The following is a 16,468-nucleotide window of genomic DNA, read 5'->3' on the forward strand; positions in this document are numbered from 1 at the left end:
AGCCCAGGCTCCTGGCTGGGAACAGGCTGTCTCCGTGTCCCAGGCGCTGGCTGGGCCCTGCTCTTCTGTTTCCTGGCTGCGGAGATCCCCTGTTACTGGCAGGTCGCAGCACCCCTTTTCACCTTCAGGCCCTGTCAGACTGCTTGCCAGGCTCACGCTGCATGCACCCTGGGATCAGGGGTCCCAGCCCCCAGTTTCTCTCCACATGGACATGGGCCGTGTCTCATGCTACTCTTCAGTGATTGCTCCCAGGGCAGGCCTTAAGGTCTCTTCTCATCCTCGGGCCTGTCCTCTTTGACAAGTGCTGGCCACATGAGCTCTTTGAAAATGGAGGGGGACAGTAAGAGCCAGAAGGAGCACCAGCAGCCGGGCTCTGGTGGACATACTCTCTCTGGGTTCTTCAGCCACTGGGTCTGAGTTGGTGGGGTTGGGGGCTCCCCCAGTCTAAATGACACCCATGGTGGCTTGTTGCAGAGACCCTTGGTTTCCATGATGTGTAGCTTCAAACCCTGAAGTTCCACGTCCCCTGGCTGCCCGGCCAGCTAACCCTCTGTTCCAGCACAGAACCCAGAGCGCAGGGGGGCTGCTGCCTGCAGACACGCGCCCTTAGACCTCTGGTCCTCCCGTCTCCATCAAAGCCTGCCCTTGCCCTTCAGCAGGCTCATGTTGTGCTTTGAGCAGCGTCTCAGTGTCACGGGGCTAGCGGGGACCCCATGCCACCTCCATTTACAGACACCAGAACTGTCAGCTGTTGGGACACCCACTGCTGTCCCGGAGACTGGGGTGGACTGACCCTCTGCCCCTGTGTGCCCGAGTCTTGGGCCACTTCATTGTGTGAGCTCATATTATGGTTTAGATATTAGGTGTCCCCCAAAGCTCATGGGTAAGGTTCAGAGGAGAAATGACTGGATTATGAGAGCCTTAACCCAATCGGTCAACTTACCCCCGAGGGACGAGCTGAGTGGTGACTGGAGGCAGCTGGGCTGAGGCTGGAGGAGGTGGGCTTGGGGGCGTGGCCTTGGGTACATATTTGTATCTGGAGACTGGTGTTCCCCCCCACCCCCGCCTCTGCTTTCTGATCACCATGTGAGCCGCTTCCCTCTGCCACATTCTTCCTCCATGATGTTCTGCCTCACCCCCCGAGGAAGGGAGCTGGCCTTCTGTATACTAAGACCTCTAAAACTATGAGCCCCTAAATAAACACTTCCTCCTCTGCAATTGTTCTGGTCAGGTCTGTACACAGCAGGGGACAAAGCTGACTAACACAGCTCATGCCATGCCGTCCGCTCCATGATGGCACTTGCCAGGAACCTTTCTTTGCCTTTGTGTGATCATTGGAAGGATAAGCGAGAGGAGTCGAGAGGATCCCTGCTTCGTCCAGCACTGAGGACCGTCCATGAGTGGAAGGAACACTGGACACAGCCTCTGATATGATGGGCATTCATGGCTCCCCAGAGGGGAGAGGCTGGGGCTGTGGAGGTGACCCAGGCACTTGAAGGCACATCTTCCTCCTGCTGAGGTCAGAGCCCTGGGATTAGCAGCCCTCCTGCCCACTTCTGATCCTCTGGGAACCTGTGCCCCTGGGAACTTGCCCAGGATCATCACCTTCCGAAGCTTCTTCACCCCTTCCCTTCATGGTCAGAAGTAAGGCTAGATGCGTCATTTCTCCTACTACTGTATGTCCACAGCACTTTAATGGAAAAACCAGAATGACTTTTATGATAAAGAGTGTTACCAAAAACCCAGCATCATCCCAAATCCCTGCATCAGAATGAACACAAGATCTGTTCTTTTCTATATATCATCTCTCTGGTACATATCGTTCATTTTCCGAGCGCTGGTGATAGTATGTATGTATTTATTTATTTTTATACTTACCACACAAGCTCCAAGTCTTTGTAGCTTGTAGACCTTCAGTTGCTACAACATCATCCCACTATGTTGCCATGATAGCAACAGATTAAAGACCATCTCCCTCCCGTTAACCCACTTAGGTTGTCGCCTGGGTCTGGCGAGGGTTGCTGGCCCTGCAGTGAGCATCTTACGTGTTTCTCGTTATCTGTGACAGCATCAGCCAGGCAGCCTGGGGACCCAGCAGATGTTGTGGCAGGTGGTGGACTCCAACAGTCTTTGGGGAGCTGTTGGGCTCTCTGGTTTGTTTTGAAACTAGAAAATCACTGAGCAGGTCTGCTTTGGTCCAAGTGCCTGCAGTGAGGTGTTGTGCTAGATGTGGTTGTGACTTGATTGGTGACAGTACTGAAATATAGAATTATTGGCTATTTTTCATGGAACGATACAAAGTGAGGAGAAGCTGGGTCACTTGTCGGCTTTTGATCCGGGACTTTACTGTGCTGCTCTTTTATAGCATTTACAGTGAGTCCCGATCCCTACAGGTATGTAAGTGGTGACTGGATGACCAATTGTCCAGAATACCTTGGACAGGGGCTTCTCAACTTCGACACCATAGACATTCTGGCTGGATAACCCTCTGTTATGGGGAGCTGTCCTGGTTGTTGTTAGATGGTTGGCAGTGACCATGGCCCCGTCCCACTGTCTGACAGTAGCATAATTTGGAGACTGTCAAGAATGTCTCCAGACATGGCTAACTATCCCCTGGGGGACAATTGGCCTCTGAGAGCCGTTGCTAAAGGAGATCCTTGGGGAGGGTAAGAGGTTGACTACTAGATCCTTTGTGACAGACAGGGCTTCACGGGGCTCCCATGCCGGGTGGGCTCCCCTGTCCGACTGTGTCCCCATCTGTGGGTGATTGATTGGAAAGATTTGGCATGGAGCCATCATGTGAGCACTGGTACATCCAGGCACAGGGAAAGGCCCCAGGCTCCTGTCCTAGGACATGTCCCAAGTCAGGGTGTGAAGCCTTGGCATTGTCAGCTGTGTCCCGGGAGGGGAGCCTGGCTGCTGGTGATGACAGTAGGTGGCAATTCTGTAACCAAGTAGCCCCTGAGCCTCATGTCCCCTCTCTGGCTTCTTGCTAGTTTGGAGGACTCTCCTGGAACAAGAAAGTCCCATGTGGCACCCTGGCCCCTCTTGCAGTCTGGGGATATCCTTGTGCATCTTTGTGGGATGGTCCCTATCAGGGATCCCAGAGTGGAGCCCGCCGCTGGCACCCCAACTCACAAGCCCGAGGTGGGGGACTGGCAGGAGGCTGACCCTCGGGGCTTCGTGCAGATGGGCTGTAAAAGACACTCTCATTTCCTCTCCGGAAGCCTTCGAAAGACCCAGCAAACAAAAGGGACTTGATTGAGTGTGGCTGGAGAGTCTCTTGCAAAGGAGAGAAGAAAGAACCACGCAGTCACTGCGTGGCCCTTCGCTTTGCATATGGTGCCATGCCAAGAAAGCCCGGGTGCGGGGACAGCCAGCGAGACCTGCTGCCCTCATCAGGAGGGTGTGGACGGCAGCGAGCCCAGGACAGGCATCAGCAAAGGGGACATCTTGTTCCTCTCCCTCCCGCCTCTCTGTACCAGGTCCCCCTCTACTAGACAATTGGTCTTTTGATACAAAAACCACTGGAGTCTGATTTTATTCCAGAACAGTTTGCATTTTGATAGACTCTTTTTTTTAAAAAAACTAACAAGCTTCAAAGAAGTGACTCTCTAATGGAGAAATTTCAGGTGGGGAGATGTTGATTTTGCTTGTAGCCCATGAGGTCTGTCCCGCACCTTCTACGTAAGGTAGTCACAAACTAGCTAGGCTGCAGCAAAACTGTCACCAGCTTCCTGCTGTGTGCACATGGCTGGGGGAGTGGAGACTGGGAGTTCAGGAGACGGCTGACCTCAGAACACTGGGATCACGCTGATGCTCTCACTCATTGTCCATTTTTTAGACACCGACTGGATACCAGGCGGCCTGACAGGGCCTGGGACTGAGAGTCAAAGATGAGCTGAACCACCCAGGGATGGAGTGACAGAGTTGGAAACTCACTGAGTGTTAACGGGGGCCCATGAGGAAGCACCATGCCCTGTCAGGATTAAGAGGTGACATCAGTTTATAGGAGTTAGGGGACAAGCTGTGTGGTGGGTGGGATGGGAGTCGGACTTGAAGCCTGACAGACAGTGTCTGGGGGATGCAGGCTCCTAGAAAGGGAGAGGTCTGAGTGGCGGGTGCTGCTTCCTGCTGACCCTGGAAGTCACCTTCCCTCTGTCGTGGTCCCCTGGGCTCCAGCAGTCCCCTCTCGCCTGCCCTGTTCTCCCTTTGGTAATGCCGGTCTCTCTCTTCCTCCAGGAAGCTTCCCTGCACCACCCCCAGCCCCAGGCTAGCAGAGGCCCCATAGTCCCCCCAGGGAACCTCTGTTGGGAGGCTTATTCCGGGTTGGCATGGTCTGTCCCCACTCGGGGCTGGGAGCTTGGGATGGCAGTACTGTTATAGTCACTTCTGGAGCCAAGTGTGGGTCCCAGGAGGGACACGTGGGCTCTCTGGAAACCTGTGCCACCTGGAAGAAGAGTCTTGGGCTCATCTGAGTCACAGAGCGGTCAGGACTTTCTGGCCTCTCTAGGCTGTAGGTGCCCCTGCTGCTGCCGCTGACCCACAGGCTGGGGTGGCACCAGGTCTCTGGGCTAAGGTCCCATATATCCAACTTGGGCTGTGATGTGTGGCCCCAGGAGACAGGGCATGCGTGTGAGGCATGTGGCCTCCTGGGAATGTCAGAGGAAGGTTGGGACCTGGGAGAGAGGCCTGGGCTGGGCAGGGCCGGGCTTCTCTGGGGACAGCTTAGCAGGCTGGCTGGCACTCTTCCTGTACTCCACGCACGGCGATCCCAGCCCGTTGGCTTCATTACGAGAAAGAGGTGGCGATCCACTTGCCAGGAGAGTGTGGCCGTTGGTTGCTGGCAGAGTGTGAGGAAAGTCAGGGGGCTGGGCCTGGCAGAGGCGGCACCCATCGGAGGCTCCCACAGAAGAGTCGGGTGCAGGCATTGGCCAGGAGGTGTGCAGAGGCCGTGGCTCGGCATGTCAGAGCAAGAGCCGGACCCGGAGATGCCAGGGCCACACACCAACCTGAGTCTCCCTGGAGCTGGAGGGGCAGAAGAGCCGTGCTGCATCTGCCACCAGCGCTCCCCACCCCTGCCCAGCACCACCTGTCGGGGGAGGGTGACCTCAGACCTTCGAGAGGGTTGGTGCCCCTAGACAGTTGGTGGTTTATGCAGATGATGCCCAAATTCCAGTTTCCGTCCAATCATGGCAGGCACAAGCTCCTTGGTGCTCCAGCCTGCCTGTCTCACGGATGGGTCAGGAGCCGAGGAATAGGGGAGCACTTCTCCAGAATTGCTCAGCCAGTCAGGCCAAGGGAGGGATGAGGTCGACAGTTGGCTGTGGCATAAACTAGATCAGGGGGCCCTGTGACAAGCCCTGGGCTGCCTGGGCAGGGGGCTGATGGAGATGACCACTGGGGACCTTTCTGCATGCCAGACTGAGGGTCAGAGGGAGGGACTGGGGGTTTGGGCCTAGCGGCGGCTCCTTTCCAAGTGGATCTTAGGAGGGGAAGGTCAATGAATCCCACCCTGCTTCTCCCTGCCTCAAACCCCCAATCCTGACCCTGGGTTCTAGGAGGCATTTGGTAGGCAAGTAGGGAAGGGTCCTCTTGGCTGTAGCCAGGGGAGAACTGCCGCAGCCAGCCAGAGACCCAGGTGGCCAAGGTTTTTTTAGGAAAACCTTTGTGACGGGTGTCACTCTGGTGAGAGTGAGATTTGCCTTAGGTCTGTACCCACCCCTCTCCCATAGAACCATGAATGACTCAAGTCCCCCAGTTCCTCAAGAGGTTGTGACTTGAGTTCCGATCAGAGACCCCAGTACACCATTCCCTCCGGCAATTCCACCAGGAGAAGAGAGTCCCTTTGAGGCCAGCCTGGTGCTGGTCTTTGGTTGCTGGCAGAGGCCCAGGAAAGCAGAGGACTGAGCCTGGCTCAAAAAGTCTCTTGCTTTTTGAGTAATAAGCGCTTACCTTTTTATCCATCTTGAAAATCAGGATGTATCCAAGGGCACAAAGGATACCCAGCAGGTATGTGGCCTTCCGTGCTAAGCGCAGTGCACAACCAATCTCTGCTCTCAAGGAGTTTAGACTCTAAGGGGAGATGCATTCTTAGGCCAGCCGCAGTTTCCCCAAGTCCTTCTTCACCTACAGGGCGAAGCATTGACGACCACACGTCCTGTGGCAGACATGCCCAGTGGCTTAGTCCACCTTCCCAGCCTAAGAGGTAGTCTGCCGCTCCCCAGCCCAGCAGCATTCCAGATGGAGGGAACACAGGGACCAGAGTCACCAACAGCATGACTTGGAGGGGACCAGGGTCAGCTGAGGATGAGTGGGCCAGTGAGCCAGGGGGGCTGGTGTGGCTCCTGATTGAGCTTGGTCCTACAGTGGGGACTCAGACCTCCTCCCCCGGGCCCCTTGCTACCTTTCTGATCCCTCTTTCCCCTTTTCAGAGCCTACTCTGGGGCTTTTCTCCATCTATTGGTCCTTGTCCCTGGATTCAGGGGGTCTTGGTGCCCGAGCTCTGTGCTGACCTGTTTCTGGCACTGAGTCCTCCCTGCAGGGGGCCTCCTCCCCTGCCACAGCCTCCCCTGGGCAGCCTGTTTTTGCTCCTCAGGGCAGAGGCCAGGCTTGTTTTTCCTCCAGGCTCAGGATCTGCACCTCACAAATGCACAAGGCAGCTGTTAAAATATTTGGGTCTGGCTGGCAGGCCATGCAGTGGGCCCCTGGTTCTCCTGCAGACGATGACCTCAGAGCATGGTCCCACCCTCTGCTCATGGGGAGTGCAGGGGGAGACCCTCGTTCTCTGGGCTTTAGGGCTCTCTGGGGAGGAAGGGGAAGGACAAAAAGCTGCTACCCTGAGACTATCAGTCAGACCCCACATGCACTGGCACGGGCAGGTGGGGGAGGGTGGGGTCTTGCTTTCCCTGAAGAGAGTGGGCCCTGAGGACAATGGGCAGCTGCTCAGTTTGTAGCTATAACACCCAGGAGGTGTAGTGCATGCTCACTTTACAGATGAGGAAACCGAGGCTTAAAAAACGTTGAAAAGTTGATTCTTGTCCACGTGGTTGTCCTTTCTCTGGAATCTGCTGTCCTCCCTGTGAAGGGGCCAGTTGCTGCCCTGGGCTGCCTCTGGTGATGGTGATGGTGGTGTCAAAATTTCTCTTGCAGCAGGAGGAGGTTGGTTGGCTCCGCCCGGGACTCTGGGTCGGAGGCCTGAAGGCCCGGTTCTGGGGTTTTAAAGCATGATGTCCTGGTGGAGAGCTGGTGTGTTACGGGCAGAGAAGCGGGCAGTCCAAAAAGTGTCAAGAGGGAAGTAGGTCTTACCCACAGCTCCCTGAAGAAGAGAGCCCTCCCGATACCCATCTCCTCCTCCGATCTGCAGCTGCCGCAGGAGGGCACCGCATTTCCCACTGGGCTTCCGCGCGGCCTGTTCCAGCCCAGCAAGTCAGTGAATTAGGGTTAATTATCTGTTTTCCTGAACACCAGCAAGCCCAGAGGCTGGGCAAATTAGGGAGCTTTTGTACTTGGAAAAATAAATTCAAGGAGCGATAAAGAAGCAGGTGCAGCCGTTGGGGGTGATTTCTGCACGGTGCCTGCCTCTGGCCAGACTGTGAGTGCCAGGGCTTTCCCTCTCCCTGGGTTTGCAGGTCCCAGGGCACCAGCTTGAGCTGCAGGGATGGGTAGGCCAGACAGCCGGGCTGTGCTGCAGAAGTGCAACCCAGGAGGCTCACCCTGAGCCTTCCTAGTGCGGGTTTCCTCCCAGCTCACAGCCTGCCCTTCCCAGAGACCCGGCTGGTACACAGTCCGTCCACCTGCTTGATCCCTACTTCCTTCTCCCCATGGTAATACACCCTTGTCATTTTCTCTTGCCCCGGATGTGCCAAGGGCTTCTCCTCTTCCCCTCATTCATGCCCCCCACCCCCAGTCTTCCCTCTCCTCTCTAAAGGCCAAGTTCAAGGCCTTTTTATTGCCATTTGGCATCCACATGGTAGAGAGTCCGTGAACTCCACGCATGTCTGCTTCCCGGACAGCAGCCACCTTGAGCTCTTCCTTCTGCCCCCTTCCCCCCACCATGATACTTACCCACGGCAGGCATCTCTGTACCCAAAGAATTCAACCATGATGGAAAAAGTCAACTAGAATCTAAGAAATCTGCATGGTGTCCTCAACACTGCTACATGTTGGCTGTGTCACCTTGGGGGAGGTTCCTTACCCTCTCTGGGCCTCTAGTTGGGCAGTAGGCCATGTGTTGAGTCCACATAGAGACAGAGGGTCTGCATTGCATAAGGAAGAGCTGCTGAGTCCTGGTGCCTCACACACCTACCTGTTGGAGGTCAGGTTTCCCCATAACCTTGCTAGAGAATACAGGCCCCTCACTATCTTTGGTGGTGGTGGGGTGGGGGCGCGGGCAGGCAGGGCAGAGTGGCAGAGCCTGGGGGCGAGAGGCTGTTCAGGACTCCGCAGTCCTGTCTTGGCTCCTATCTCTGACCAGTCCAGGGTCTCAAGCGTCTTTGGTGGGTGTGGGTTCTCCTGAGTTTGCTCTCTTCCCCAGGGACCCTGGGTGGAGGCTGGGAACCCCTGCCAGGGAGAGTGGAAGGGAGCCTGGCCCTGGCAACAGCCCCCTGGTGCCCTGTTCCCCTTGCAGTGTTGGGTTGCAGGAGAGAGGAGCTGGGGCAAGTGTCCCCTGACCCTGCACCACTCTGTGGATGGAGATGAGTCTCCTTGTCCTTAGTTCTATAGGCCCCAGGCCTCCAGCCCCTTGGGGGGCTGCTCTTGAGCCTCCCAGAGTGTTAAATATGCTGTATCTGCCCTGCATTGGGAATCTGCTGTTCCTTCCAGAACATTCACATGTTCTATGTCATTTGATCTTAAGAATAATCCGGGCACGGTCACGGTGGTAATATCTGGGACTTGGGAGGCAGAGGCAGGAGGATCACAATTTGGAGGCCAACCTCAGCAACTTAGGAAGTCTCAAAGTTGAAATAAATAAATAAGGGGGCTGGGCATGCGGCTCGGTGAGAACAGTCACCTCACAGAGAGGCCCAGGGTTCCATCCCATCCCTGTGCTGGAAAAAGAAGGAAAAAAAAGAGTCTGTGATCAAGAGAGGGTGGGTGTTTATTAGCTCTAGCATATGTAGTGTATGTTTTTGTACAGGTATGTGTACAAAATGCACAAAATACACACGGACAGGTTTTTGTACAGGTACAGTGTATGCACATTTCGAGTCTTTGTAGTGTGTCTGTATTTGTACATATGACCTCATGCATGTGGTATGTGGGTGTGTGCATGTGTGTGTGTGTGGTCTGTGGGTGTGCATGCGGACAGCTGTGTATGTGCTTGCATGGACCCAGAGTATTCATTCATTTGGTACACGTGCGTGCTGCTGCATGAGCACATGAGCCCGAGAGTGTGCGTGTGCCCGTGCTTGCTCATGAGTGTGGGTTGTGGGCACACGTGCCGCCCGGTTGAGGTCAAGGAGTGGCCAGCCGTGGCCGCGATCCATGAGAGGCGAGGCTCCATCTCTTCCTGGAGACGGCTGTGCCCTCTGATTCCTACAAGTCACCTGCTGGAGGAGTTCAAAGCAGCCAGGTGGCGGGGGGTGACTGGGAGTTTAGATTTCAGGGCGATTCCCTCATTCTGATCTGATTATTAATCTCTTCTTCAAGCCGCTCCTGGAATTCAGTTTTTAACCTGTTCTGTGCCGTGGTCCCCTTAGCAGACTGGTGTACTTATGATTGCAGAATAATGCTGTCATTGCCGAGAATAAGAGATCCAGGAATGAAAGAAACCCAGTATGTTGACTGCCACGACTAAAATGTCAGAAGTGCCATATTTGTGACATAGTAACACACGTGCTTCTTTGCTGACACATCAAATTTGAGGTTGGCAGTTGGCATCTAATGACGCTCAGTGATAGGTGACATTCCATGGCATGGTATGGACATGGCTGTGGCCTGTGCTGGTGACAGCCCAGACACGGTGGCCTATTGCCCATGTTCAAGTCCAAAGGAGACACCAACTTCCAGTTCCAAGACAGCCCAGATAACAATGTATGTTTCCCCACTTAGGTTGTGTGGAACTGATAAATGATTTAGAAGTTGGTTTTGTGCATCAGAAACATTCGTAGAGCTTTTTAAAAAATTGGGGTGTTTTTTCCCCATCCTCCATCCAGGCCTGTGGATGAGACTCTCCAGGGGAAGACTCTCCTGAGAACGCATCCTGCTGTGGCCCCAGAGGGCATGTGACCTGGACACGTCTCTTCATGGAAAGGGACATCCCACAGCCCCAGGTCCGGGGCCCCCTCTTGGCTGGGTAGGAACTGGAGCACGTGGTCACGTTTCTTTTCCTGGGTGTCAGGCGGGTGTGACCTCTGGAGGTAAAGGGAGACTGTGGCCTCTCCTCCCCACTGGGGATTGCTGTGCTCCCAGGCCGCCCCTGCGAGAGCTTTAGAGGAGGCCGTGGGAACTGCCCCAGGACAGACCACGGGGAGGCGCACAGCTTTGCATCCAGAACCAGAACTGGAGCGTGTCCTTCCTCACTGCCCCAGAGGGGACCTGGGGCCCAGGTGAGGCCTGTGACTGAGGCTGCCTCAGAGCAGCTTCAGGGAGTGAAAGTGGCTGCCTGAGACCCTGGGCGCCTGGTGTTTACCCAGAAATTGTGCTAATCCTGCTAATTCCCGTGATTTACGCAGACTCTTGGCTTGTCTCCTGCCTCCCTCTCTGGGAAGAGGAGGGCAGCAGCTAATGTGTGGAAGGGAGGCCAGGGGCGGTGGGCACCTCCTGGGCCCTGCCTCCTCTGCTTGGCCCCCTGGGGGGTGCCTGGAACTCTAGGTGCCTCTGTGGGCACAGCTGCTCCCCAGCCCCAGATCCAGGCCGCCACAGTCTGGGGACCGGGAATCCCAGTGAATCTCCTACCCGCCAGAGTGCTCCCTGCGTCCTGTTCCTGCAGCGACCACATTGTGAGGCCTCAGGTCCAGCAGAGGAGGGGACAGTAGGCCAAGTGACCTTGGGCATTTTACTTCCCCCTGGGGGCCCCAGCTTCCTCCTGAGTCTGGGATGACATGGGGGGACCTTGGTGTGAGGGAGCTGCCCGGCAGGGTCTTTGCTGGTTTGGGATCCTAAACAGAAAGCCAGAGCCTGGGCAGTTCATGCACAGTGGACATTTATTTCTCATAGTTCCAGAGGCTGGGAAGTCTTTGATGGAGGCCGCAGCGGATCTGGGTCTGGCCAGGGCCTGTTCCTCAACACCAGGGGGTCTTCACATGGTGGAAGGCAGAAGGGCCCCGTGAGCCTCTATGAGGTCACTAATGCCGCTCATGAGGGTGGATTCCTCATGGCCTAGTCACTTCCCAAAGGCCCTACTCCTTAATTTTCTTCTTTCCTTATGAACTGGAGATTGAACCCAGGGGTGCTTTACCACTGAACTGAAGCCTCCGCCCTTTTATTTTATTATTTTATTTTTTTGAGACAGCTCTTGCTAAGTTGCTGAGGCTGGCCTTGAACTTGATCTCCTCTTGCCTCAGCCTCCCAGGTTGCTGGAATTACAGGTGGGTGCCACCACACCTGGCCTAGGCCCCGCTTCTTAATACCATCCCCATGGGGTCAGGATTCAACATACAAGTTTTGGGGGACATAGCAGTCAGACTGTAGCATGCTGCTACCAAGGATGCTGCCCTTTCCTTCTGTCCCTCATGGAAGTGGCCACAGCTCTACTCTTTCCTCCCAGGCATCCCCAACACTAAAGTCCAGGGGTTCTGAGTTGCTGGGCCTCAGTCCCCCCATCTGCACTTGGTGAGGGCAGGTCGATGCCCACCTCAGCCCCTGTGGGGCCTGGTCACCCAGACCTTGGGGTTTGGTCGCGTGTTCAGCCTGTGGGGCGCCTCAAGTCGTCCCCTTCAGGTTTCTGGGCCACACAGAGTGGTTCCCAGTCCCCGTGGGAAGGGGACTGAACTCTTGCTCAGGTGGGCTTGGGCCGGAGGGGTGAAGGTCCTACTTTGACTTGAAGGAAGTCACAGGTGAGCAGCGAGCCAGGAGGGCACATGGCAGATGTGACCAGGCTGCAGGAGAGGTGGCATGGGTCCAGGGAACGTCGAGATCCAAGGGAAGGACCCTCAGTTTATTTGGGGAGGGGTGGTGGAGGGGTAGGATTCCTGCCAGGCAGGCCAGCCCCCAGCCTAGCTCAGAGTGAAGGATGAAGCTCACCGTCGGTGAACCACCAGTGAAGAGTTTGAATGAATGCACGGCTACACCCCCCTGCCCCCCCCCCCAGTTGTGCCTCTCCAGATGGGGCCACCCACATGAGCACAGTGACTGCCAGGTACAGCCCCAGCCAGAGCCTCAGCATTTGCCCAAGATGGCCCAAGCCTGGCCGTCTCGGTGTGACCTTAGGATAGGGGCCATGCCTAATCCTGCTCTGGGCCTGCTGGGCCCCTGGCCCAGTGCTTCCTACCCCAAAAGGAATTCTGAGGTAAATCCCATTGCACTTGGGGAATCCTCACTCAAGGGACAGCTTTGGTGTCAGACAGCCTGGGTTCAAGGTGTAGCATAGCCACTTATGAGGAATGTGTCTTTAGACATGTTACTCAGCCTAGTGTTGGCTTTCTCCTATATAAAATGTTTTGAGGATTAAATGAGCTTATTCTGCCTAGTGCCTGGCATTGGGTAAATGTGGTTAAAGGCTTGTTGTTTCAACTGTCATTTTGAGTTCTGTCCTGTTTCCAAATCCAAATCCCAAGACCTGTTGGGAGGAGAATTTAGGCCATCTACAAAATCACTTGCATTTGAGAAAACTGATTCTTGGGCTGGGGATGTGGCTCAAGCGGTAGCGCACTCACCTGGCACGTGCAGGGCTCTGGGTTTGATCCTCAGCACCACATAAAAATAAAATAAAGAGGTTGTGTCCACCGAAAACTAAAAAATAAATATTAAAAAAACTCTCTCTCTCTCTTAAAAAAAAAGAAAAAAGAAAATTGATTCTTCTGCCTCAAAGATTCACTAGTGGCATTCTTTGACAGATATTCCTGGGCAGTCACTTTGTGTCACCTGTAACATACCTGGAGGTGGCAATGAATATAATATGGGTGTGGACTGGGACATAAGCTGACTCCAACCCATGGGCTTCTTGGAAGAGGTGACATGAGTGGCATCTTGAAGTCAGAGCAGGAGTTGGTCAAATACAGAAAAGGTGGGGGGTTTGCTATGGGTGGTTTGTGTGCAAGCTGGCCCCGCCCACCTTGCAGGTAGACACAGATATGCTCCACCTGAAGGCCCTGGGGCTCGCAGGGCTGTGGTGAGACTTGATTTGGGGGAAGGTGCCTGGCTACAGGGTGATCTGGAGAGGGATCAGAGACAGGAACGTTGCCCAGCAGGGAAGGACACAGAACCACCATCAGGTGAGGCATCGCTGGGAGATGCTCTGGGGATGCAGCCATGGCGATTGTAGCTCATCGAATGCAGGATGAGAGGGGAGAAGGAAGGTGATCCTGGGTCAGGGCACATGGCTGGAGGTCATTCCCCTAGCTGGAACGTAAAGGAACAGAGTATAAAAAATGTGTTAAAAGAGCAGACAGGACAGAGGGAACCCCACAACTCACCACAATCCTCAAGGAAATTTTCCTCTCCCCATCTGCTTGGGTTTTCTGGGCAGGGAGTTTCGAAAGATCGTGGGACATGGATGAGCTGGTTTGCAGACAGGACTAGGAACTGCAGGGTTTGCTGCCTGTCCTTCACGCGCCCCACTCTGTTCTTGTGTACCCGCTCTTTTCTGTTTAGAAGGACGTGGGAATATTGTGAGGATTTAAAAAATAAAATTCTGGGGCTTACCCATGTGGATTTAGTGTGGAGGCGGCGGGAGTGGAACTGACGGCTGCCTGGGGTGTCTGCTACCCCACAGACCCTGCAGCAACCCCTCCTTCCATAGGCAGCAACCTTGAACCTTTTGGACTCCCCAGTCCCCCCAAAATGTGGCCCTGTCTCCCTGACTCTTTGGAAGACAAATTTCCTGACCCAGGTGCCTGTACCTATTTCCTTCTCTTCCCCCACCGACCCAGGCCCTGGTGGCTTGCCTTGTGACAATGGAGGTCTCGGTGGCCAGTGATGGAGTGCCTCACTCTTCCTCCCCAGAGCTTCGCTTTCCCGGGGTGGCTTCCAGGACCCCCCACTTCTCTGTTAGTGTTTTAACTTTTCTTCTATTCCCCCGTCCCCAACCCTGCTCACTCTTCTTGGCGGGCATCTCCCTGATGGAACTTCTCCTTCTCTACCTCACCCCCTTTCTGGGTTCTCGGGTCCAGTGGCTGCTATATCCCCTCCTCTAGCCTCTGGCTCCCCCCTGAGCTGCAGATGTGTGTTCCCGACAGTCTGCACCCTCTGCCAGCTCTTCAGGTCTCTGCAGACAACCTCAAACTTCACCTGACCCACTGAGCTCCCCATTTCTGCCCAGTGACCTGTTCCTCTGGGCTGTCCTCCATCTTTGTAAATGGCACCATCATTCATTCATCCAAGTGCTCAGCAGAAAACAAGAATCGCCCGGGATACCACCCTCCTTTTAAAATTCTTCACTCTCAAATTCTGTTCTGTAGTATTCGGTATAAATATTGTATCAGCAGTGTCTGCTTGTGATGCGGCATCTTACAAAAGTGCGCACTATGGACCCACCCATGGCTGGGGACCTGTGCCCTGTGTTGCACGGTGTGTTCCTGCCACATCCCTTCTGTGGCTGGCTCTTGGCTCTGCCTTCAGAAGATCCCACATTTCACTAGCTTCTCTGCCACTACCTAGACCCCGCCACCACCATAGTTCTCTGGGTTATTGGAGTAGTGCCATCTGACCCCAGATTGTTTCCCGAGTACCAGCAGAAGGATCCCCTCATGCCGTGGCTTGTATCCAGTTCCTCCTCTGCGCAAAAACTCCTTTCATCTGGCTTGTGTCTCTGTCAGGCCCCGGTGGCCCCCTGTCACCTCTCTGTCCCTCACCGCCCTGCTCTCTGCCCTGGTCACCCGCTCTGCTTTGTTTTTCAACACCACCTCGTGCTAGCTGAAATCAAACCTTCATTTTCCTCCCCCCTACTTGTTCCTTATGTAGACTGGAAATGCCATGTAACATCTTCTGTATCAGACACGATGACTGATCATAAAAGGGACTTGAGAATCTACGGACTATGTGGCATCGGGGTGCACACCTGTGATCCCAGCTATTTAGGAGGCTGAGGCAGGAGGATCCCAAGTTTGAGGCCAGCCTGGACTGTCTCAAGACCCTGTCTCAAAATAAAAAAGGCTGGGGATGTCACTCAGTAGTGGAGTGCTTGCCTAGTATGTGGGAAGCTCAGTCAGTGTTCAGTCCTCAGTACCACAAAATAAATAAAAAACAAAGGGAAAAAACCTTAACAGAGTGCCCGGGAGTCAATAATGGTGAAATTCTGTGCAGTGCACAGGTGAATGATGAATAAGTATACAAGTGAATAAATCAAGGATGGGTTCTGTGTGCAGGGAGATGACTAAGCCCTTTCTTTGAGGACCTCTCAGTTGTTGTCATTATATTTATTTTCATCCCACCCCCCCCCCCCATTCTAAGTTGAAGTTCATTCTTTCTGATTTCATTTCTCCTGGTAGTTTTTTTTTCTTTCTCCTTGACTTACATCAGTGGGAACTTGTTGCTTAGATTTTTTTAAAAATCTGGATAAAAGACAATGAAAACGCTAGACTGCTGTCCATGTGGTTGTTCCAAAGACCAGATGAATCTCAGGATGAATAATTCTCAAAATTAATTAAACCCTCCTTCCCAATTATAAGAGAGTGAGGAGGAAGTTGGTTGCTGGAGAAGCCAGGGGCAGCGAGAATCTGGGTCGGCGGCTCCCGGCTGGTTTGGGTGCAGTGTTGGTGAACGTCTTTGTCGTCTCCTCCAGGGTCGCCACCCGGGACTATGAGCGGCTGAGATGGAGATGTCGTCGGCCCCAGCCACGGCTGCCGAGAAGAAAGACGTCAAAAGTGGGATCCTGGAGGGCAGCGGTTTCCCGGACCCGGGTAAAAAGGCCTGTCCTCTGGCGGTGGCCGCGGCGGCCGTCGCTGCCCAAGGAGGTACTTTCTGTTTTGCACACTTAGCGAGCCGCGGGGGTGTTTTTCATTAGCCATTTAGGATTTAATGAGAGTGGTGGCCCCTGTCATCAGGGAGGCATGCTGGGTTTATGGAGGGTGGCAGAGAGGGCGCCCCTGCTCCCAGGCAGGGTGAGGACAGTCGCCTGCAGGTTTCCCTGGAGCTCTGGCCACCTCAAACCCTGGGGGACTGGGACATCCCAGATTCTTGTGGGTGGGCGGGGCCTGAGCATGGGGAGGGGGAAGGGGAGAGCAGCCGGCTCTGTGGCTCTGGGCGACCCTGGGATCCGTTCAGCTGGCACGTTTGAGAGGTGCCCAGAGAACTTCTTGCCGCGGACTATTTTGGAAAGTAATTGTCTCCTGATGCCTTCTGGCTGTAATTAGAGGGTCAGGTCTGG

The 16,468-nt window shown here is 54.6% G+C and overlaps 1 protein-coding gene across 4 annotated transcripts in view; it reads left to right on the forward strand.

The window, feature by feature from the left end:
* GLI2 (GLI family zinc finger 2) overlaps positions 1 to 16,468 on the forward strand; it is a 231,805-nt gene that overhangs the window by 43,933 nt on the left and 171,404 nt on the right. For 2 of the 4 annotated variants that reach the window (XM_081261899.1, XM_081261900.1), the window contains exon 2: positions 15,884 to 16,055. The exons of 1 other annotated variant lie outside the window; for it this stretch is intronic. In XM_081261899.1, the coding sequence (XP_081118025.1) occupies positions 15,914 to 16,055 (142 nt within the window). In that variant the 5' untranslated portion in view covers positions 15,884 to 15,913. Of the gene's footprint in view, positions 1 to 10,157; positions 10,298 to 15,883; positions 16,056 to 16,468 lie in introns of all 4 variants that reach the window. One more of the 4 variants, XM_081261901.1, reaches the window with a different exon arrangement.

Source organism: Spermophilus citellus, assembly GCF_964194105.1.
Source record: "Spermophilus citellus genome assembly, chromosome: 11".
Classification (NCBI taxonomy): Eukaryota; Metazoa; Chordata; class Mammalia; order Rodentia; family Sciuridae; genus Spermophilus; species Spermophilus citellus.